This window comes from Miniopterus schreibersii (genome assembly GCF_964146895.1).
Source record: "Miniopterus schreibersii genome assembly, chromosome: 18".
NCBI lineage: Eukaryota > Metazoa > Chordata > Mammalia > Chiroptera > Miniopteridae > Miniopterus > Miniopterus schreibersii.
This window is the reverse complement of record NC_138121.1, coordinates 2480709-2504072: the sequence shown is the minus strand read 5'-3', so window position 1 is coordinate 2504072 and position 23364 is coordinate 2480709. Positions and strand designations below refer to the sequence as shown.

General features: G+C 42.4%; 1 protein-coding gene across 8 annotated transcripts; it reads left to right on the top strand.

Moving 5' to 3' along the window:
- The first annotated feature begins 6 nt into the window (after window positions 1-6).
- Window positions 7-22305, top strand: LOC308547624 (uncharacterized protein). Of its 8 annotated transcripts, none has more exons than XR_013997525.1 (8): window positions 7-338; window positions 2272-2479; window positions 5077-5203; window positions 5468-5560; window positions 8350-12099; window positions 13419-13606; window positions 14673-14829; window positions 16323-16396. XR_013997525.1 is itself a non-coding variant. In XM_081118302.1 (6 exons), the coding sequence occupies exons 2-6, from the start codon at window positions 2465-2467 to the stop codon at window positions 13442-13444; spliced, it is 1848 nt and encodes a 615-aa protein (XP_080974428.1). In that variant the 5' UTR covers window positions 7-338; window positions 2272-2464; the 3' UTR covers window positions 13445-13774. The 8 variants fall into 8 exon arrangements, 4 of the variants coding, with proteins under 4 accessions (XP_080974428.1, XP_080974426.1, XP_080974427.1 ...); XR_013997526.1 differs by lacking the exon at window positions 16323-16396 and adding an exon at window positions 14922-15030; XR_013997527.1 differs by lacking the exons at window positions 14673-14829; window positions 16323-16396 and having other exon boundaries at window positions 13419-13774.
- The last annotated feature ends 1059 nt before the right edge of the window (window positions 22306-23364 follow it).

Here is a 23364-nt window from a genome sequence, read left to right as displayed (position 1 = left end):
CCCTGTGACGTAGAATTGCCGCGCCGATTGGCGCCTGTTTACCCGGAGCCGCAGCCGCCGCCGTCGGACGCTCTGCTTTACCTCAGGCGTGATCTCTCTTCCCCTCACTTTCCCCGGGGAGGCTCACAGCGGTGCGAAGCCGCTGAGAGCGACCCGTGTCACCCCGTTTCCAGGCTCCGACTGTGAAACGCTGACCAGGCCGCCACACGAACTGCTTAGCTGCTCGGAAGCTCGAGCCAGCCGGAGGTGCCCTCGGGATGGGCAGACGCGGTGCCCGACGCCCAGGCCTCTGAGCCGAAGGCTGGAGAGAAGCTGAGCGGACGCGGTCAGCTCAGGCTGTAAGTCCCACGGAAGGGACCCCGGCCCGAGCAGAACCCCAGCAGTTAAAGGGGAGCCGGCTCTTGCCCTGAGCGGTCCGGGCGGAGGGCGCTTAGTGGAGGAAGCGGCCTTGGAGGCCCGTGTAGGAGTTAGAGACCCGTTGAGGGTGGCCTTGATCAGAGAGCAGGATTAGAAAGCTCTCGTTACGGTTGGGGTGGAGGAAAACGGGGAACACGGTTGTTCAGTGGCCGGCAAAAGGGGCAGTGTCAACGGAGGAGCTTTGGGGAAGGGAACGGGGGAGGGGGCGCCAAAGCTCTGGGGCTGCTCCTTTGCAGCAGCGCATGGCCTAAAGTTGGATCTGTGCAGAAATTAGCCGGGCCCTGGGCAAAGATGACACAAATTCCGTGACGTGTCCCATATCTCTGCGGAAGGGATTAGGAAGTACAGGTTGACAGTTATAAAAACGGTCACTGGGATGTCAAGTAGGGCATAGGGAACATGGCCCGTAGTATCGTAATAACTATGTGGTGTCAGGCTGGAGGCAGGCTTATCAGGGCGATCACTTCGCAAGGTAAATGACGTTGCTTAGAAAATTAAACACATTTTAACCTACTTTGCATTCTTTGGATAAACCCGGTGTAGTCATGAAGTATTGGGCTCTTTATATGTTGCTTATATGTTTGGTAGAAATCTGGGAAATATTTGTGGGACCACGGTAGAATATAACTTTGGGTCAAGCAAATTTAATAATATGGGCTTACCATGAGTTGGCTCTGGGTTTAAAGTGTGAGCTCAGTTAGAGTGCTTCTGACCGTTTGCTTGGTTGGTTGAGTAAAACCTGACTCAAAGGTGGCCTGCATCAGCCCTGGCCGGTGTGGCTCAGTTGGTTGAGCATAATCCCTGTGCACCAAAAGGTTATGTGCAACCATCAGTACAGTCAATTCTAGAACATTTCATCGCCTCACAAAGAAACCCTGCGCCCTCTAGTTGCCACTCTGTCCTTCCATTTCCCCCCATTTCTAAGCAACTGCTTTCTTTGTGGTCTCTATAGATTTGCCTATTTTGGACGTTTCATATAAATACAGTCATATACTATGGTCTTTTGTAACTGGCTTCTTTCACTTAGCATGTTTTAGAGGTTTATACATGTGTTAGCCTGTATTCCTTTTTATACCTGAATACCGTTCTATTGGGTAGATACGGCACATTTTGTTTATCCCTTCATCAGCTGGTGGATATTTGGGTTGTTTCCACATTTTAGGCTATTATAAATAATGCTGCTATAACATCTGTGTTCAAGTTTTTGTGTTGGTATGTTTTCACTTCTCCGATATAAACCTGGAGTGAGATTTCTGGGTCACATGGTAAATGAGCACAGACATATTTCCTCCCCATCTTAAAGACTAAAGATGGATTAATGATGAGTAGAGAAGTCACATATAGATAGATATATAATAAAGGAAACAAAGCCATGATAAAATCTATGTGGTAGGCATACAGGTGATCAAGTGTAAATCTTTAAACTTTGCTATATATTTGAAATTTTTCATAATAAAATCATGGGAAACAGAGTAGCTCATAAGAGTTCATTGGAAAAAATATCCTCATGCCTCAGGTGAGGATTAAAAAGAAAAAATAGGTGTCCAGATCTTCACCTTTTATATGTCTCTGTCCAATAATTGACCTGTGTGAGAAGTCCCCTGCTGCAGCAGCATTGCATTGTGCTGGTTCTCCTTTCCCATCTCCCCTTTCACAATCACCCCACTTCCACTTCACGGAAGAAACACATACTGCCCACGCCTTCAGAATCTTACTGTTTATTGCTCCGGAGTGTAATAGCCTCTGGAGATTCAAATAAAGGGACAGATGGCCTTGAAATCAGCTGAATGACGGTAGCAGTGACAACATCAGGGCCCAGAAGAAATGTACACTCAAAGTAAATTTACTTTTCAGTCCACAGGTCCTGGCTGGAGGAACAAGATATATCAGGTGACCTGAGGAGGAGGTTTCAGGATCTGGATGTTGTCGTTTGTGGGGACACCACTGACCAGAGACTAAGATTTCTAACCAGAAATTTAGGGCAGCTCAAGAAGAGACTAAAGACACAGCATCTTTGTTACTGGCCATTTCCCAGTGACAGAAGAACATGATTAAGGACCAGGTGACTTCCTTTGTTTTATTCCTTCCTTTGTTCCATGACTGATTTCTAGAGGACTTGGAAACATGACTGAATTGAATGGAACAGTAGGATTTGTGGAGAAATAAATTTAGCCTCTAACTTCCACATTAAAGCAAAATAGGATCAGGAGTATGTTCCTCCTGGAATCTTCACTAAATGACTAATCTTGGAACATAGTGTGACTCGAGCATCCTACAGGTTACATTAGTTGTCTGTCACCTTCTGTCTAATATCTCTGACAACCCCCACAACCAGAGAATCATGGTGAAGACAGGCTGTGCACTGACTTGGAGGAAGAGGCAGGCCGGTTCCTCAGAGGATGTCACTATATATTTCCTGACACTTCACGTATTTTTATGGTTCTTCCTGGAGCTGAGATGGTAGACTGTCCTTAATTTCAGCTTTCTTGTAATTGCAGAAGCAGAGCTCCTCAGAGACGTCTTTGAGAATAGACCACAAGAGCTCAAAGGGCACAGGTTTTCATGAGACCCATCAACCCAGCCTTGCAGTAGTCAGGGTTAATCTAGAAAGAAAACCTAGATGACCTAAGAAAGTGGAAGGATTGCATGATGTTCAAAGGTCCTTGTGACCACATGGCTGAACTAGTATTTGAGTTCAGGCTTGGCTGTGGGCAGTGTGGAAAGTACTGTTGTCTGCTAAGGTTGTTGGGGTCCCACGGGGCCTTCTTTAGTACTTCCTCCTCTCTAAGATAGTACTCTTCCCTGTGTTTAAAGTCACTTCCTACTGCCTGATCTTTAATTACCTTTAAAACTTTTATCATACAAATGTGCACGGATACATTTTTAAAACTCCAGTGATTACAGCCCTAGCTGGTTTTGCTCAGTGGTTAGAGCGTCAGCCTGTGGACTGAAGGGTCCCAGGTTTGATTCTGGCCAAGGGCACATACCTCAGTTGCAGGCTCCATCCCCGGCCCTGGTTAGGGCATGTGTGGGGGGCAACCAATTGATAATGTCTCTTTCACATCCCCCCCCACCCCCCGAAGCAATGGAAAAAATATCCTCTGGTGAGAATTTAAAAAAAAAGACTCCAGTGATTACAAAGTACATATAGCAAAAAAGTAAGGTTTCTCTTCTTATGCTTCTTCCCTCATCCCCTAGTTTAGTTTAACAAGTGGTCAGTAATGTGTACTTCCCGTCACTGTATCTGTGTGCACATCTATGTATAGATATTGACAGATACATGTGTCTCAGCCCTTAGATCTTTGGGTAGTGCCTTCCCATTATTATGTTTACTTTTTCATAAACTGGATTGGTAAATGTTAGACCTCACTCTAGCCTCTTTATTATTCTGTCTTTTATGTACTCCATTACTGTGCCCTTTTTGCTGCATTTTGAGTAATTTCTTCTTTCCGATATCTAGCTTCCAGTTCATTATCTCTTCAATGTATTTGATATGCTGTGAACCTGCCTAGTTATATAAATAGAAATAACATATTACATGTATGTACAGTCATGTGCCACTTAACCACAGGCATACATTCTGAGAAATGAGTCATTAGGCAACTTTGTCATTGTGTAAATGCCATAGAGGCACTTACACACCCCTAGATGGTGTGGCCTACTGTACACCAAGACTATGTATGCCATCGTTGTTTATGTGGTATGTCGTTGACTGAAATGTTATGTGGCCTGCTATTTATTTTCTTAGTCTGCTTAATGAACTTTAATAGTCTCTTGTTCTTTGGACATGTTTTGGAAAGTTGCTTTATTCCTCCTAATGTATAAAATATACTTATTTAATATGTAGTGTCTTGTAATTATAGTGTTTGCATGTTTTTCATGGTTGATTCTGATAATGGTTATCAATGTTGACAATTAATGTAGGAATGGAATATGTTGTAGTCACTCTGATATTAGTATATATTTAATGCCTGGTAAATATGTACCTTTAAAGGAAAAAATATATATATGCCAGGCTGGCGTGTCTCAGTGGTTAGAGCATCGGCCCTCGCACCAAAGGGTCGTGGGTTCAATTCCCGGTCAGGGACATGTACCTGTGTTGCAAGTTCGATCCCCCACCCCAGTCAGGGCGCGTGCAGGAGGTAACCAACCCATGTGTCCCTCTCATATTGGTGTTTCTCCCTCCCTCTCTCTCTCTCTCTCTTCCCGCTTCCCCCCTCCCTTCCACTCTCTCTAAAAATCAATGGAAAAAATATCCTCTGGTGAGGATTAACACACACACAATATAAATATATATATAGCAGATGTTTCTAGTTTTAGCAAGAGGATTTAATGACTACTTATTACATAAATGTTTGATTTGTAGAATGATGGTTGACAGCACTATCACAGAATTTTTACTAGAGTTTGATTTTTTTTGGTAGTTCTCACCCAAGGATAGAGATTTTTTCCATTGATTTTTAAACCAGCAAGGGCTTAGAGATTGATTTTGAATGTGGATAGATTTTGCTTCTATAACAATATAGTTTTTTAAAAAAATCAAAGCGCTTAATATAGATGTAGCCTGTATGGTAAAAATGAGTAGAACAACTTTCTTCACATTCCTTCTCTTTCAATAACTAGAGAAATACTCCTATTAACAGGACCATATTTTTACAGAAATCACTGACACTGGAGGATGTGGCCGTGGACTTCACTTGGGAGGAGTGGCAGCTCCTGGACTCCAATCAGAAGGACTTGTACCGGGATGTGATGTTGGAGAACTACAGCAACCTGGTGTCAGTGGGTGAGTCACTCGGAAGGTGCCCTATCAGTGGCCTTTCTTAGCTTCTGAAAGGTCTGGAGTGTCTGTGATGCTCTGAAGTGGTAGATGAATCTCAGTCCCCTCTGTGGTCCCAGGTTCGAGGGTATAACGTGCCCTACTTCAGAGTAAAACCTTTACTTTGCTGACCTGCAGGTTGCATAGTTCCTAAAATATAACATTCTTCTATGTTGGTAGACCAAATCCCAATTCAAAGACCCTATCTCTTCTGTCATTTCCCATGAACAGGGTATCCAGCCAGCAAGCCAGAAACACTCTCCAGATTGGAACAGTGGGAACCATGGACAATAGGAGATGAATTCCACAGTGGAATCTGTTCAGGTGGGTGAGAGAGAACCAGCAAGGTGGGTGGCCAAGGAATTCCTATTGTATTCATTCAGAGGTGTCACAGCCTCACGTGAAGGTGTCTGAGGACATATAAACAGAGCCTCCACAAATCTCCCACAAAAGAGCTCTTTTTCTTTAAGGCGTTTATAGGAATGTATCTCTTCTTGGATTTGATCCCTATTTGTTTCCTCTAGGTCTTGATTTTTTTCCCCTCTATGTTTGTTACAATTCTCAGTCTTAATCTTTCTTCCCCCAACTCTGTATCAGTACTGGTTTCTTGTACTTTTCTTGCTCTGAAATTCCATCTTCTATGCCTCTCTCCAAGAAGAAATGTATGATGTTAGCACTGTCTTCTGACTATAGCACCTTCTTGCCCCTTTGGATAAGATTGTTTTCCCTTCCTAACACCCACCCCATCTTAGATTGGGGGTTAGGATTTTAACATATAAATGTGGGAGCAATATAGACATTCAGTCTATGGTTCCCTCTATTAATGTATATCCTGGTGGTGTTGGAAAAACCTCAGTCTTGCCCTGGCCAGTGTGGCTCAGTTGAGTGTTGTCCTGTACACTGAAAGGTAGCCAGTTCAATTCTAGGTCAGGGCACATGCCCAGCTTCAGTCCCCTGTTGGGGTGCATGTAGGAGGCAACCAATCAATGTTCCTCTCTCACATGGATGTTTCTATATTTCTCTCCCTCTCCCTTCCCTTCTCTTGCTAGCTTTGGGACAACAGCCTGAGGTAGTCTATATATAATGCTGAAAGCAGGCCCTCTTGAGCCTCATTGGTGAACAACAGCCCTAATATGTGCTAGAAGAGATTTAATTGAGTGAGACATAAAGCCATACATTTTAGGAGTAAGATTTTAGTAACAAATAGAGTCTGCGTGTAATAGCTTTGGCTACAGTTCAGGGCTGTGTGAAGTTGTCAACATGAACAGTCAAGACGGAATACTTTTGAAATTTAGGGAAAGCAGAGTTAACAGTGACATAGATTGGAGGAATGATGGCATGATACATATCTAGGACTCAAATGAAGATGAACGACAAAGAATGAAGGTGTCAAGTTGGAAATGTGCACTGTCAAAAGATTGGCCCAAAGCCTGCCACATGAAGGCCAGTTTTAGAAGGTATTTGTGAGGGAACTGTTGGAGTATAAACATGGATAATTGGGGTAATTGTTGGTAATGTAATTTTTATTTCCAGGCTAACTGTTAAGGTATTTGTTAGTAATTGAGGTAGAATGGTGGGATTTGGAAGCTTGATTTATATTATTATTAGATATGTAGTCTTACTTTTTAACTGAGCGGCAACAGTGTAATGATAGTAAAGTACACCCAGTAGTTCTGGAAAAGGAAGAAAAATGGAAGGCAGAACTGCCAAGAGTCTTGGTTTGGCCAGAAGTGTGATCCCTTAGGACTGCTTCAATGATGGAAACTCAGATCTCTGAGTGGAATGTTGAAAGAAGATGTAGTTAGTGGCAAGATGTGGGTTTGGGGATCATTGCATTGAAATGGGAACTGTTTAAATATTGCATGTGAACAATTACAGAGTATGACTGGAAAAGATGCCAGTTCCCTAGTGTGATATTGTGATAAAGGAAATATACACTTGGTTCCTGGCACAAAACCCCAGTAGTTTCCTGAGTGTAGGAATGCGTATTTCTCCGAACAGTATAGACAGTGTTTGATGCTCCTTTGTGGACTTTTTAAAACCCAAACTCTTGCCCTGGCTGGTTTGGCTCAATGGTTAGATTTCTATATCCAGTTGAGTTCTTTGTGTCTTACTCGGATAGCTAAAAGCCACCTGAAGGTCAGTACACTTTGAAATGCACACTTGATTTCCCAACATTGTGAACTTCAGTAATATTCCCTTTCTCATGAAAAGGCACTACCCACAGCCCTGGCTGGTGTGGCTTGGTTGGTTGGAGTGTCATCCATTCCCAGCCAGGGTGCATGCCTGGGTTGCAGGTTTAATCCCCACATAGGAAACTGCTGATTGATGTTTCTTTCTCACATTGATTTTTTTTTCTCTCCCCCCCCCACTTCCTCTCTGTAAAATCAATTTAAAAATTAAAAAAAAAAAAAAAAAAGACACTACCTACCTATTCAGTGGCCCAAGTCAAATAATTAGGAATAATACCTGGTCCCTCATATTTATTAATTGCCCTGTGTTGAAACCATGACTGAGCCTCGTCTTTTTCCTGTCTTTAGATTAAATCCCGATTTCTTCCACCTTGCTCTCCATTGCTCCCTCAAACCACTTTACACAATTTGTACCTGCCTTCTTTAACATTGCTTGCTTGTTCAGTTTTCCCTAACCAGAATGTATGCTCAGTGAAAATAAGGAATGTTTCTCTGTGTTCATGACCAGCACAAGACTTGGTCCATAGTCATCATTTAATAAGGATTTATGGATGTGCGAATGTGTCCCACATCATTTTGAAACAAATATCTTCTGTGCTTGAGTGCTAACAGTAACTTGATTTTATTTTACTATCGCAGCATGCTTTATGAGGTCACATTTAGAAAGCAACCAAATCTATATTTACTCATTTTGAATGAACTAACCTTGTTTATACAGTGACTGTTTTTACCTTTTATTTTCTTTGTTTAATGTATTTTATTTACTCTTGTCTAAGTGGTCATAAACACATTTGCTTGGAGTTTCTTTAAACTGTGATCATAGTGTTATCAATAAAGCACCAGTCTACACAGAGTTGTTTGTGAAGTAGTTTTATTCTATACCAAGCTCATGGAAAGATTCATTCTTCTCTTCTTTCCTAGAAATCAAGAAAAATGATAGTCACCTACAGGGGCACTTGCAAAATCAAAGATGTCTAAAGAGAACAGGACAGTGCCATGAACATAGTGCATTTGGAAACATCATTCATTGGAGTAAAAATAATTTTTCTTTAATGCAAAATCATGATATATTTGACTTGCATGGGAAAGCATTGAAATCAAATATAAGTTTGGTCAACCAAAATGGAAGCTGTGAAGTAAAGAACCCAGTTGAGGTTAATGGGGATGTGAAATCTTTCCTCCATGCAAAGCATGAACAACATCATACTGACATAAAATTTCCTGAATGTGGAAATTCTGTAAACACAAATTCACAATTCATTAAGCTTCAAAGAACTCAGAAGATAAATAAACCCCATGTATGCAGTGAATGTGGGAAAGACTTCATCAAGAAGTCTCGCCTCATTGATCACCAGAGAACTCATACGGGAGAGAAACCTCATGGATGTAACATATGTGGGAAAGCCTTCTCCAGGAAGTCCAGGCTCACTGAACATCAGAAAACTCATATACGAGAGAAACGGTATAAGTGCACGGAATGTGACAAAGCCTTCCCCAAGAAATCACGGCTACTTTCTCATCAGAAAACTCACACAGGAGAGAAACCGTACATTTGTGATGAATGTGGAAAAGGCTTCGTCAAGAAGTCTCGGCTCATTAATCATCAGAGAGTGCACACAGGAGAGAAGCCTCATGGATGCAGTCTGTGTGACAAAGCCTTCTCCAGAAAGTCCAGGCTCATCGAACATCAGAGGACTCACACGGGGGAAAAGCCTTATGAATGCACGGAATGTGACAAAACCTTCCGCTGGAAATCACAGCTCAATGCCCATCAGAAAACACATACAGGAGAGAAATCGTATATATGCAGTGACTGTGGGAAAGGCTTCATCCAGAAGGGAAATCTCATTGTACATCAGCGAACACACACTGGAGAGAAACCCTATATATGCAATGAATGTGGCAAAGGCTTCATCCAGAAGGGCAATCTCCTTATTCATCAACGGACTCACACTGGAGAGAAACCCTATGTATGTACTGAGTGTGGCAAGGGCTTCAGCCAGAAAACTTGCCTCATATCACATCAGAGATTTCACACTGGAAAGACTCCGTTTGTGTGTACTGAATGTGGAAAATCCTGTTCACACAAGTCAGGTCTCATTAACCATCAGAGAATTCACACAGGGGAGAAGCCTTATACGTGCAGTGACTGTGGGAAAGCTTTTAGAGATAAGTCATGCCTCAACAGACATCGAAGAACTCATACAGGAGAGAGACCCTATGGGTGCTCTGACTGTGGAAAAGCCTTCTCCCACCTGTCATGCCTGGTGTATCATAAGGGAATGTTGCACGCAAGAGAGAAATGTGTAAGTTCAGTCAAGTTGGAAAATCCTTTTTCAAAGAGTCCCAGCTCATCACATTCAAGTGACAGTGTACAGGAGAAAACCCCTGTTAATGTGCAGATGCCTTCTGTGGCAGCTCAGATTTCATTACACATCAGTGGGTTCCTAGCAGATACAAATGTGGCCACTTTGGAACTGCCAGGTGCCCAAGGCACACCCTCAGCAGGTAACAGAATTGGCACAAAGAAACCTTATGAATGCAGTGAATGTGGTAGTACTTTCCGTGACAACTTATGTCATATTGCATGTCACAGAAAACACTCAGGAGTAAACTGTGATACAATCAAGGTGGAAGACCCTTGAATAAAACCTCCTAGCTCATTATATGGCTGAGAAGTGTATACTGAGACGTGTGCATACAGAGACTAGGAGTGCTATTTGTGGGACGATAGACCCTATTAGTGCTGCTTCATGTGTCACATGTCATGAGTGAGCTCATAGTTGACAGAAATATGACCATGGGAACCCTTTTCCAGAAATAAGACTTCAGTAGATGGCAGAGTTCACACAGGAGAGAAATTGTTGGACCTTTGAAGGCAGTGATTGTGGCAGGGTTGTCAGTGGTACATTCTGCCTCATCCACTGGCAGAGGAAATCCTAGAAGTAAAACTCTGGGCACTAACTGTGGAACATCTTTAGCAAAATATCAGCAAATGCATGAAGCAAATAAGGCCTGTGAAGATGAAGACTAGGGATGTGTGTCACAATTCTAACAATTATACATCAGATGATAGACATAGTGTACATTTTAGGACAGTATACCTTGAATCAGACTCCTAGTTGATATGTCTGTCAGTACTCCTTAATTTAAAGGAGGTTGTGTTGAACATCATTGGTTAAAGTTACAACACAGTGCACCCTCCCCCTGTTCAGGGGCTTGAGTTTTTTTCCCCACGTAGGAACATTATATGGTTAGCTCTTGCATTTCTTCGATTCTAAATTTATTCAATTTTTATTTTAGACAACTGAAGTCCTTCAAAAGGAAACAATACATTTAAGTCTATAGTATAACTGTGTTTGGATGTGTTAATTTTATAAATATCAGGGAACAGAGCTCAAAACTCATGAATAACCCATCAGCCAAACTTTCACCCAAAAGATAATGCCCATCCTGTGCACACACCACTCAGAAAAACTTTACAACTATTTCCTTTACCTGCTACTGTTCCAGGGCCTATAGATGATGGTGATGAGCTAAACAAAAAGCTCTTGCTATCTTTGAGCTAGCAATTTTTTTCTTTTTTCCCTTACCCCTCTCTTCCTTTCCCTCCAGCAAATGTAATCAAAGGATGCATACACTTACCTTATTTGAAAGGGACATACAGCAAAAGGAACAAAGTATCATAATTTCTTGTTCAAGGGGCATATTATTTGGAGGGGAGAGGAGTTCATTTAATTTTACATACATAAAATAGGGAAATCCAATTCGAGGCCACTTTATTTTTTTGAATGTTCATGTAAGTTCCATTTGCAATATCCAAAAAAACTGGAAGCAACCCAAAGGTCGAACTGCTGAAGGATTAAACACATTTTGGAATACCGAGCAACGAAAGGAACAAACTTATTGATACTTCAAAACAATTGTGTTGTGTGAAAGAACATACAGATAAAAAGAGTTCATACGGTAACAGTCTATTCGTAAAATGCAGACTAATCTACGGTGACAAGGCAGTTCGGTGTCTGCCTAAGATGTACGTAGCATGTTTTGTGTTTGGGCTGGTTAGGGCGAGGCTGGAAAGAGGCTCATAACATCCATGTTTCTGCTCACTCTGCGATCACTGCATCCCGCACACCACCTCGCTGGTCTTCCAAACGCACTGCCACCTGCAGGCTCCGGGCTGAGCTGCCCAAAGACCCTTCGTTCCGTACGGACACCGGACTCCCCCCCAAGATGGCTGCGCCCACAGAGCTCCCGCCTAACAGCGCTAACTATACGGTTATAACGCCCCACCAGCTTTTTTGTCAAAGGTTCTTAAATTTTTATACGGCCTCGAAATCTATTCGCAATTAGACTAGTGACTGAGGTGTCCGGAGATTATTTTAATTTTCCAACGAGCAGAGGCTTCACAGCGGTGGCGGCCGCTCAAAACGTACGCCGCGCCCTTTAGATCCTGATGGACTCCGGCCGTTGAAAAATAGGCGTCGTCCACTGCGCCCTGCAACAACTGAATTTACTCCCACGGAGTAAATCGCCTTCTGTGACCTCAAGCCTCTGGAAACCCCTCCACACTCCTGCCAGGGCTCACGGGCCAGAAACGGGGGCGTTTCGGCCGTGGTCTCGCGCCGCCGCGTCCTACGGCCGCTGACGCAAAAGCCTTCCGTACGTCAGGTGCGCAAAGATGGCGGCCCCCAGGGAGCCGAGGCGCCCGCGGCGCGCGCACATGACCTCATAAGGAAACGCCAGAAACCCGCATTCCGTTCTCCATAGAAACGCGGCCTGAACGCCGCGGGCCTTCGTGGGACGTTCTCAGGGGAGGAGGCGCGAGGCGAGAGAAGTTTGGGGAAGGAAGTGCGGCCCTGCGGGGGTCGCTGCAGGCTCAGGAGCGAGTCGGGTCAGTGCGTGGGTGTGTCGGCCGCTCGGTAAGGGGCTGCTCCCGTGAGTCGGGGAAGGCAGCGCCGGGGCCGGGAGCACCGGGGAGCCTGCTGGGTGGCTGTGCCCGGGATTTCCTCGGGGCTAATCCTGGGGAGCTCTGGCGGTCAGTGATTAAAGGCCTGAGCAGAGCGGCTGCCGAGAGTCTGGAGGTCGGGTCTTCGCGGGTCACTCTGCCGGTAGGTGACTGACAGCTGGCGGGCTGGCGCTGGGCAGTGACCACCGCATCGCGCCCGGTCAGGTTCAGGGATAACGTGGAGCCAGTGGCTGAGAAACCGTTAAGGGAGGTCAGAGGACGCGTGTATCTGGTCTGGCTTTGGTTTTAATCCTGGGGGAGGAGGGAGAAGGATGGCCACTGCGACAGCAGAAGGCTGGGGGCTCGGGGGCCTGGCTGCTTCTGCTGCTGGGCCAAGTCCCCCCTCCACCAAAATTTCCTAATCCTTTTGGCTCCCTCACATCACCTCGTCCCTTCAACCGGTAGAAATAAAACTTTTGGGGGTAGATGAATCATCCAGCATCTTTAAAATGAATAAGCTTTTTATTTAAGATTCTGTTTTCATCTTCCTCCTGCACAAAGTTTACTGTTTATTTCCTTTCAGGTTCTATGTATGAGTATACGAAGGCTGCCATTGCCCAGTACTTATACTTTTGAATTGTTTTTAAAATTTGTATTTATAGCACATATTCCTTCTCTCCCTCCTTTTTCCCTTGTGTTCATTGTTCCTCAATGAATTGTGTATATAAACAGAGTATATAAAGAATTTTAATAAGGTGTGAGGGCAACGTAGTTTAAAGGAAAGTTTTAGAGTTCCTCACTGTCCATGTGACATCATTTCTGTAATTGTTCTGAAAACTACCTGCCACCGAGGTGCAATGCTGTCCAGTTCTCCTTTCCCACTTTCTCTTTCACATTCAAGGGACTTTTCTATCTTCAGGGTCTTACGTTTCACCTCTAGGGAACCAGCTAAAGAGCTGGAAATCCTGGGGACCGTGTGTTAAGGTGAGTGCACAGCAAGGGGAATGTAACCCTGAAAGGAACTTTGCTCTTCATCCCACAGGTCTTGGCGAGATAGGAAAAAAATGAAGAAAGAAGAGGTCCCAGGACCTAGATATCGTCCTTTCTAGGAACACTTTTGACTGGAGTGAGATTTCTAACTAGAAATTCAGGGTATATCAAGGGAAGACCAAGACGAGTAGACTAATTGCCGGCCATTTCCCTAAACAGGAGAAAATGATCCAGGCCCAGGTGACTTTTGTTTTATTCTCTCCTTTATTCCCTCATGGATTTGTAGTGGCCTGTAACAATCAGTTCAGTATCTGGAGTGAAATAAACTTTGAATCTAACACCAGCATCATGGCAAAGTAGGATCAAGAATATAGTACTCAGCCTGGCCGGCATGGCTCAGTGGTTGAGCATTGACCTAGGATTCAGGAGATCGAGGTTCAATTCCCGGTCAGGGCACATGCCCGGGTTGCGGGCTCCATCCCCAGTAGGGATGTTTCTCTCTCCCACTCCCTTCTTCTCTCTAAAATCAATAAAGATTTTTTTAAAAAGAATATAGTATTCATATGATTCTGAGTAAAAGACTAAAGTTAGAATGCAAGGTGTAACTGAAGGATCCTCTGGGTTACATTAGCTGTCAGCTTGTGTCTAATATCTATGGCAGCTGACACAACAATAGAATCATGCTAAGTTATATGATACGTATCATATACTGTGAGGAGACAGCAGACAGTTCCTAATGGGGTGTCAATATTCCATGGCACTCAGGTCTCAAGAAAAAATGTTATGTTCCTAGAGGTGATGGTTGCACAGTGTTTTCAACTTCTAATAAAGGTAGAAGCAGGTTTCATATTGCTGTTTATTGCAGGGCTGTCACAGACCCATGTGGGAACTGACCAAGCAAACTCAGTGAACACAGTTTTATTGGGACCACGTTAGGTGCCAGTCGAAAGTCCTAAGTTGTCACTTCTGCTTCTGATGACTGGCTCTAAACTTGGGGATTCCCACAACCCCTTCTCAGGTTTGGTAATTTGCTGGAATGACTCACAGAACTTGGGAAAGCACTTCACTACATTTTCTAGTTGATTATAAAGGCTACAACACAGGAACAGCCACATGGAAGAGATGCACAGGGCAAGGCATGGGGAAGGGTCCTTTCGGGAATGCCACCTTGCCAGCACCTCACTGTGTTCACCACCCAGCTCTCCAAACCTGTTGTTTAGGGGGGTTTATTATGTGGGCATGATTGATTAAATCAGTGGCCATTGGTGATTGAACTCAACCTCCAGTCCCTCTTCTGTTCCTGCAGGTTGGGGGGCTTTCTGGAGACCACCCCCATCCTGAAGCCATCGAGGACCCCCCAGCTGCCAGTTATATCATTAGCATACACAAGACACTCATCACTCCAGAGAGTCCAAGAGTTTTAGAAACTGCAGGGAACCAGGGATTCTGTTGTCTTCATTCCAGTAAATTTTGTCTTTCTTTTGATAGTAATGCATCTTTTCTCTTTGGTTGTTTTCATAATCTGATTTTTGCAACTGGTGTGCTGTCGTTTCAGCCAGAAGTATCTACATGCAGATTTCCTGCCTGGCTTTGCTGGCTTACGAAGTGTGGGTTGTAGGAAGTTTACTCTGTTCTGAAAAGTTCTCATTCCTGAGATCTTTGTATTGCTTCTCTGTTTCTATATGATCTCTTCCCAAAACTACATACAGACCTATGTTAGACCTTGCTCTGTGCCCTCGATTTATTAAATTCTCCTTTATATTTTCTATCTCTTTGTGGGGCTGCTTCATTTTGGTGTTTTTTTAAAAAAAATGCATATTCCAGTTTACTAATTATTTCTTCAGTGTATCTAATATGTTAAAATAATAAGAAATCTATACATTGGGCCCTGGCTAGCTAGCTCAGTTGGTTAGAGCATTGTCCCGATACGGCAGTGTTGTAGATTTGATTCCGGGTCAGGGCACATGCAAGAAACAACCAATGATACATAAATAAGCGGAACAGCAAAGCGATGTTTTTCTTCCTCTCTCCCTTCCCTCCCCTCTCTGTCTCTAAAAAGTCAATCACTCAATCAATAATATATATTTTAAAATATATATGTTGGTCTCTGCCCCCAGTTCCTCATACAAATTCTTGTAAATTCCTAAAAATTCTTGTAATTTGCTAAGTGATAAGCTACTAGGAGCATCTTTTATTCTAATATTTGTCTTTGACCCCAGTTCCTGACAGAGTTCCTGAATCCCTTGGAATTTCCTGGCTGGTAGCAGTGTCTTTAATTAGAGTGGCTTTTACGGGGTTCTCAGATGGGGACTGGTCACCAGAAAAATCAAGCCATAATCAGAAACTTGGAATTTTCAGCTCTATACTCCATTATCTAGAGAGGGGAGAAGGGCTGGAAATAGAGTTAATGATCAATCATGCCTACGTGATGGAGCCTCCATACAAATTCCAAAGGTGTGGGGTTTGGACACTTCTGGATTGGTGGCCACCTTGCCCGATACATCTCTTCCATCTGGACGGTCATCTGTATCCTTTATCATATCCCTTTACAGTAAGCTGTTAAACAGTAAGTAAAGTGTTTTCCTGAGTTTTCTACGTTGCTATAGCAAATTAATCAAACCCAAGGAGGGCATCATTGAAACCTCCAATTATAGCTGATCAGTCAGAAGCACAAGGTGACAGCCTGTACTTGCACTGAAGTGAGGGATAGGGGCCAGTCTTACAGGATTGAACCCTTAACATGTGGGATCTGATGCTGTCTCCAGGTAGATAGTGTCAGAACTGAGTTTAATTGTAGGACACCCAGCTCATGTTGGAGAATTAATTGCTTGGTAGTGGGTTAAAAAAACACGTTGGAATTGGTGTTAGAATTGTAGTTAATATGAGCAAGACAACTTTATATTATTTATGAACCAGTAAAAGAATAACACTCTGATGAAATAGGACTGTGTTATAGGAATCACTGACACTGGAGGATGTGGCTGTGGACTTCACCTGGGAGGAGTGGCAGCTCCTGGACCCCGATCAGAAGGACCTGTACTGGGATGTGATGTTGGAGAACTACAGCCACCTGGAGTCAGTGGGTGAGGACAGTTCCCCTGTGTTACTCAAAGGGTGCCCAGTCAGTGCTCTTTCCTTTCTCAGCTGCTTATACTTGGGAGTCACTGCAGTGCTCTGAATGGCAGATTCTCAGTGCATCCTCTGGCTCCTGATAAAAGAATATATCCTATGAGCTGTACCAACACAACTGACACCAAATGTGCATTTTTCTACAGCAACAACCAATTCTCTAACTCTCAAAGTACCAAATGGGTGTCCTGCACCTCAATTCAATTCAATTTTGACACTAACTACCCAGAGTTAGCATCAGACTCCACAGTTTAAGGGCTTAGTACCACAGGACCACCCTCACTTCAGATGCCAGTCACAAATATTTGGTGTCCTGGATACCCACACTTCTGTACAAGTTGGCTATAAATCTGTCCAACTTGGATATAAATCAGTTGTTCCCACAACCCCCCATGCACGCTCAGATTTAACAATTTGCTAGAATGGCTCATAGAACTCAGGAAGGTACTTACTACCATTATCAGTTTATTATAAAGTAAAAAACTCAGGAACAGCTAAATGAAAGAGATGCTTAGGGCACAGTGCAGAGGGAAGGGGGTATGACCTTCCTTGTCCTCTCCAGGCATGCCACCCTCCCAGTATCTCAATGTGGTCACCAACCTGGAAGTTTTCCCCACCAGGTTGTTTAGGGATTTTTATGGAAGGTCCATTATGTAAGCATGATTGCTTAAATTCTTGGCCATTGGTGATTAATTCTACCTCCAGCCCCCTCCCTCTCTACAGGGGAAGGGTTAGAGCTGAAGGTTCCAGCCTTCTAATCATGTCTTTGTCTTTCTGGATCAGCCACCACCCTGAAGCTATCTAGGAGCCCCCAGCCACTAGTCATCTCCTTAGCACACATAAGACACTCATTGCTCCCGAGAGTCTAAGGGTGTTAGAACTTCTGGTGTCAGGAACTAGAACTTCGACTATCAAAAAATATGCTCCTATCTTGCTGTTCATTTAGGAAGTTACAAGGGCTTTAGGAGCTCTGTGCCAAGAACCGGGACAAAGACCATTTATATATATCACAATGTCACGTGTGCCCTCTCCTGAGAGAAAACTCTCTGACGTGCAAACTGTCTAGTCCCTTAGACATAACATTCTATCTTGACAGACCCCAATCCAAGTATTCTGTCATTTCCTATGCACAGGGTATCAAGTCAGCAAACCAGGAGCTCGCTCTAAGTTGGAACAAGGGGAAGAGCCATGGACAGCAGAGGAGCAGCTCCGCAGCCTAGTCTGTGCAGGTGAGGGCGTGAGAACTAACAAGGCAGGGGTGGGAGAGGAACATAATTTTCCGTTTGTCCTTCTGAATTCTTCTGGCTGGGCTAATAATCAAATTGATATGAAAGAGGTTAATAGGAGGAAATGACCAAACTTATTACGTATGTACATACAGGAGCTCTAATACGGGGGCAAGGACAAGTCTGGCAGCTGAGGTAAAGATAAGGAGGCAGGGAGGTTTGTGATTTGGGACTTCAAAGGAGAAGTCAATTCACATGAAAATGGTAAAGCCAATACATATTTGGTAGGTAAGTGTTTGCTGGGCCATCTTTAACAATGGGACACAGAAAGGACTTGGATCAAAAGGGCCTTGCTAGGTTTCTCCCAGTCTATCGCACTTAGTTCATATTAAACTATAGCTATCTATGATGATGTCTTCCTTCCTGAAGCATGTCCTCTATCTAAATTCTTACAGGCAGTAAAGGGGAATGTGAAAAGTTTTTCTTGAGTCTTTCTTTTCTTGAAAATAGCCATCTTAAAGTAAACTGTATCTGCAAAATCTGCTTCCCCTCATGGGTTACTGCAGAAGTCATATTCTAGTCAGAGAAGGCTGGGAGGTGTTTGATACAGAAACAGTGCCTCCCCATAGCAAAATGTTCCTTTAGGTCTTTAGCGGGACATAAACCTTTTTTCTCTCTCTCTCTCCTGAGAACTGATCCTTATTTTATTTGAAATCTTGATTTTTGTTTGCCTAGTTTACATGGTGTTTCTTTTATAATGTTATCACAGGGTTGTCATTAAAGTGCCATTAAAAAAAAAAAAAAACACTAAGGAAAATAAAAGTTTAAAAATAAACAGTTTATAAAAGGATTCATTATTTTCTTCTATTCTAGACACTGGCAAAGTTGATAATTCATTGTTTTCTTCTATTCTAGACACTGGCAAAGTTGATAATTATCTCCAGAGTCACTGGGAAAATCAAAGGATGTTGAAAGGTATGGAACAAAACCACAAACACAGTACCATTGGAAATATTGCTCCTCAAAGAAAAAGTCATTTTCCTTTCAGGCAACATCATGGTGTGTTTGAGTTCTACATGAAAACTCTGAAGTCAAATTTAAGTTTAGTCAAACAGAGTAAAAGCTATGAAACTAAGAACTCTACTAAATTGAATGGAGATGGGAAATCATTTTGGCATGGCAAGTATGATTTCCCTCATGAAGTTAAACTCCCTGTCAGTGCAAAACCCATTAGCAATAAGTCCCAGGTCATTAAGCATCAGAGAACTCATGAAGTAGAGAAAGCCCACGTGTGCAGTGAATGTGGGAAAGCCTTTGTTAAGAAGTCTCAGCTCACTGATCACGAGAGAGTTCACACAGGAGAGAAGCCTTATGGATGCAGTCTGTGTGCGAAAGTATTTTCCAGAAAGTCCAGGCTCAATGAACATCAGAGAATTCATGAAAGAGAGAAATCCTTTATATGCAGTGACTGTGGCAAAGTCTTCACCATGAAGAGCCGTCTGATTGAACACCAGCGAACTCACACTGGAGAGAGACCCTTCGTGTGCAGTGAATGTGGAAAAGGCTTCCCAGGGAAGCGTAATCTCATTGTGCATCAGAGAAATCATACTGGAGAGAAATGCTACACCTGTAGTGAATGTGGGAAAGGCTTCACCGGGAAGAGCATGCTCATCATACATCAGCGAACTCATACTGGAGAGAAACCCTACGCCTGCAGTGAGTGTGGGAAGGCCTTCACTACGAAGCACTATGTCCTCATACATCAACGAAATCATACAGGAGAGAAACCATATGTATGCCGTGAGTGTGGGAAAGGCTTCACCATGAAGAGCCGTCTGATTGAACACCAGCGAACTCACACTGGAGAGAAACCCTATGTGTGCAGTGAATGTGGAAAAGGCTTTCCCAGAAAGAGTAACCTCATTGTGCATCAGAGAAATCACACAGTAGAGAAATCCTATATATGTGGCGAATGTGGGAAAGGCTTCACTGTGAAGAGCATGCTCATCATACATCAGCGAACACATACTGGAGAGAAACCCTACACCTGCAGTGAGTGTGGGAAGGGCTTCCCCTTGAAGAGTCGGCTAGTTGTACATCAGCGAACACATACTGGAGAGAAACCATACAGATGCAGTGAATGTGGGAAAGGATTCATTGTGAATAGTGGGCTGATGTTACACCAGCGAACTCATACTGGAGAAAAACCCTACATATGCAATAAATGTGGAAAAGGTTTTGCCTTTAAGAGCAATCTTGTGGTACATCAGCGCACTCATACTGGAGAGAAACCCTTTTTGTGCAGTGAATGTGGAAAGGGCTTCACCATGAAACGCTATCTCATTGTACATCAGCAAATTCATACTGGAGAGAAATCCTATATGTGCAGTGAATGTGGAAGAGGCTTTGCCATGGAAACTGAGCTCATTTTACATGAGCAAATCCATACTGGAGAGAAACCTTACGCATGCAATGAGTGTGGGAAAGGCTTCGCTGTGAAAAGTCGTCTAATTGTCCATCAACGAACTCATACAGGAGAGAAACCTTTTGTGTGCTGTGAATGTGGGAAAGGCTTCTCTTCAAAGAGAAATCTCCTTGTACATCATAGAACTCATACTGGGAACAAACCCTAACAATGCAATGAATATGGTCACACCTTCAGGAAAAACATCAGAGACTTCACACAGGATAGACTTTTATATGTACTGACTGCAGAAAATCCTATTCATACAGTATTGATCTTATAACCCACCAAGGAAGCAACACAGGAGACAAACCATATATATGCAATTAGCGTGAGAAAGCCTTCAACTTGAATTCTGCACCCACTGTACATGAAAGAACTTATAAAAGACAGAGACCTTATGGATTCAATGACTGGGGTAACCTTTCTCTCACTTGTCAAGCCTTGTTAATATACACAACAAATGCGTAGGTCAAGGTACATAATCCTTTGCAGAGTCTGAATTCATTACATACAAGTGAACTCATGCAAGGGACAAAGCATGATAGTTCAGTGCAGTGTGCCCTAGCGTACTTGAATATAGTCAGTGTATATAAGCCTGTTGCTAGATTTTCGGAAATTATGGAATTTGCATAGGAGTGAAATTTAATGACTGCAGAGAATGTGCTAGTGCCTTCAGTGATAAATTACCTCACACTGTATGTCAAAATTAACATGTAGGGGAAAAACTCTAATACATTCAGTGCAGAAAAGTCTTGAGGAAACATTTCTAGGTAATATGTCTGAAAAGTATATGCTAATATAAATCTTATGAATTATGAGAAGGAAAGCCTTCTATGGGAATAAAGACTATCTTATTAGTGATCAACAGTGAGCTCATACATAGTAGCAATATATGATGATCATGGGAAAGCCTTTGCCTAGAAATAACTCTGAGTAGTTGCCTGATATCCATGCTGGAGAATAATTTTCAGATGGCAGAGAATTAATCATATGGCAGAATTAATCATTTCTCATGAATTCATACAGAAATAAAACTGGTAGGAACACAATGTAGAGTGACTTCAGCAAAATATCAGAGAATTCATGAAGGAAAGAAGCTTCGTGAAAATGATGTATACTTGAGACTTCTAAGCCAAGTCTAAACTTACTATATACCTGATGTCTATTCTGGGACAGGATACCTTGAACCACATTCTCAATAATTCCATAAATTTAAAGTAGGCAATTCTCAACACTGGTTAAATTTTAATGTTATATACAAGCAGGAGTGTTCTATGCCCACCTCCTATTGTTATATGATTAGCTCTTGCATTTCTTAGGCTCTAAAATTCATGTCTTTCAATCTACTATGTACTTCAGAAGTAAAAGGAATATCCTCATAAATGTAATTCCACATATTTGGATATGTTTATCCAAATTTGTAAGTTTTAAAAAATCTTACTATTTTTTCTAAAATTTGTTTTGGAATAATTTTAGACTTACTGGAAATTACAAATTATACAAAGTTCCTGAGTACCTTTACTCAGCCTCTTCAGCAATACTATCTTACAGAATCACCATACAGCATCAAAACTAATAAAATGACATTGGTACAATGCTATTAAGTAAACTATAGACCTTGTTTGGATTTCACTAGTTTGGTGGGGTTTTTTTTCATGTTTTCATTTGTGTGAGGTTTGTTTCCTTTGGTTTTGTTTTTTGGTATACAGTTCTAAGAAATTTTATCACATATTTAGATGTCCGTAAATCCCACCACAATCAGAATGCAGAATTGTTGTGCCAACCCAAAGGAACTCCCACTTACTATCCCTTTATAGTCACATTGTCCCCCAACCCTACCGCATGACCATCACTGATCAGTACTCCATAACTCTTTTGTCATTTCAAGAATGCTCTTAAAATGGACTGTATGTAACCTCTGAGATAGGCTTTTTCCCCCCCACTCAGCAAATTGCCCTTAAGATCCATCCAATGTGTTGGGTGTATAAACAGTTTTCCTTTTTAGTTACTGAGTAGTATTTTTTTGTATGGATGTACCATGGCTTATCTGTTCATTGTTGATGGATGTTTAGGTTGTTTCCAGCGTTTCATTGTTATGAATAAAGATGCTATGAACATTTGTGTACCCAATTTTGTTTCTCTGGGATAAATACCAAGGAGTCAATACTTAAATGCTAAGTTAGTATTTAACTTGAAAAGAAACTGCCAAACTGACTGTACTTATTTACCTCATTCCCACCAGCAATGCATGAATGCTTCAGTTGTTCATGTCCTTCCTAGCACTTGGCATTGTCATATTTGATTCTGGCCATCCCATCAGGTGAGTGGTAGTATATAATGATGTCTTAGCTTCCATTTCCCTAACAGCAAATGATGTCATACATACACTGAGAACCATATCAGGTAAAGTTATCGTTTTGGCTTTCAACCATCAAACATAATTTTAAAAACTCAAAAGTAGAACATCCTATTATATATATTTTAATTCTCACCCAAGGATATGTTGTTATTGATTTTTTAGAGAGAAGAAGGGGGTAGGAGAGAGAAAAAAACATGAGAGAAACATCTTTCAGTTCCCTCCTGTATGTGCCCTGACCGGAGATTGAACCACAACCTAGGTATGTGCCCTGACTGGGATTCAAACCCAAAAACTTTTGGTGTACGGGACGATGCTCCAACCAACCAAGCCACCTGGCAAGGGCCATCCTATTATATTTCATGATATATTTACCCTTTCCATTCTTTTTACTACATTCCTAATGTTACATGTTTCCTTCTATTACTTCCTTTTTGTCAGAACTTCTGTTAATTCTTTTTTTAGTACGTCCGCTGACAAATTCTTAGTTTTCTTAGCAGTAGGGTTCTTGTTCTCTCATCTCTATCAAGAGTGTTTCCCTTCATATAACAAGGATATTAAATTCAGTTTACAAATGGTGAGTCCTGCTTATAGCAAAAGAAACAGACATTTACTATGCGGTGTTATAGCAGAATTCAATCTCCAATTCTGCAGAGTAAATCCTTTAAAAATATTTTTTGAGCATCTACACTCTTCTAGCCACTGTTGTAGACACTGGGGACTTATTAGTGAACAAAACAGGCAAAGTCATGACATTTATGGCACATGCAGTATAGTGAAGGAGACTGAGTAAAATAAATACGTAATAGAATGCCAGTTC

Bases quoted from the DNA above. Each gene is read 5' to 3' on its own strand.
- LOC308547624 (XM_081118300.1), top strand. The intron at 16,450-17,628 runs GTGAGGACAGTT...TCCTATGCACAG, and splicing joins CAGCCACCTGGAGTCAGTGG to GGTATCAAGTCAGCAAACCA. The intron at 17,725-18,636 runs GTGAGGGCGTGA...CTTCTATTCTAG, and splicing joins CCGCAGCCTAGTCTGTGCAG to ACACTGGCAAAGTTGATAAT.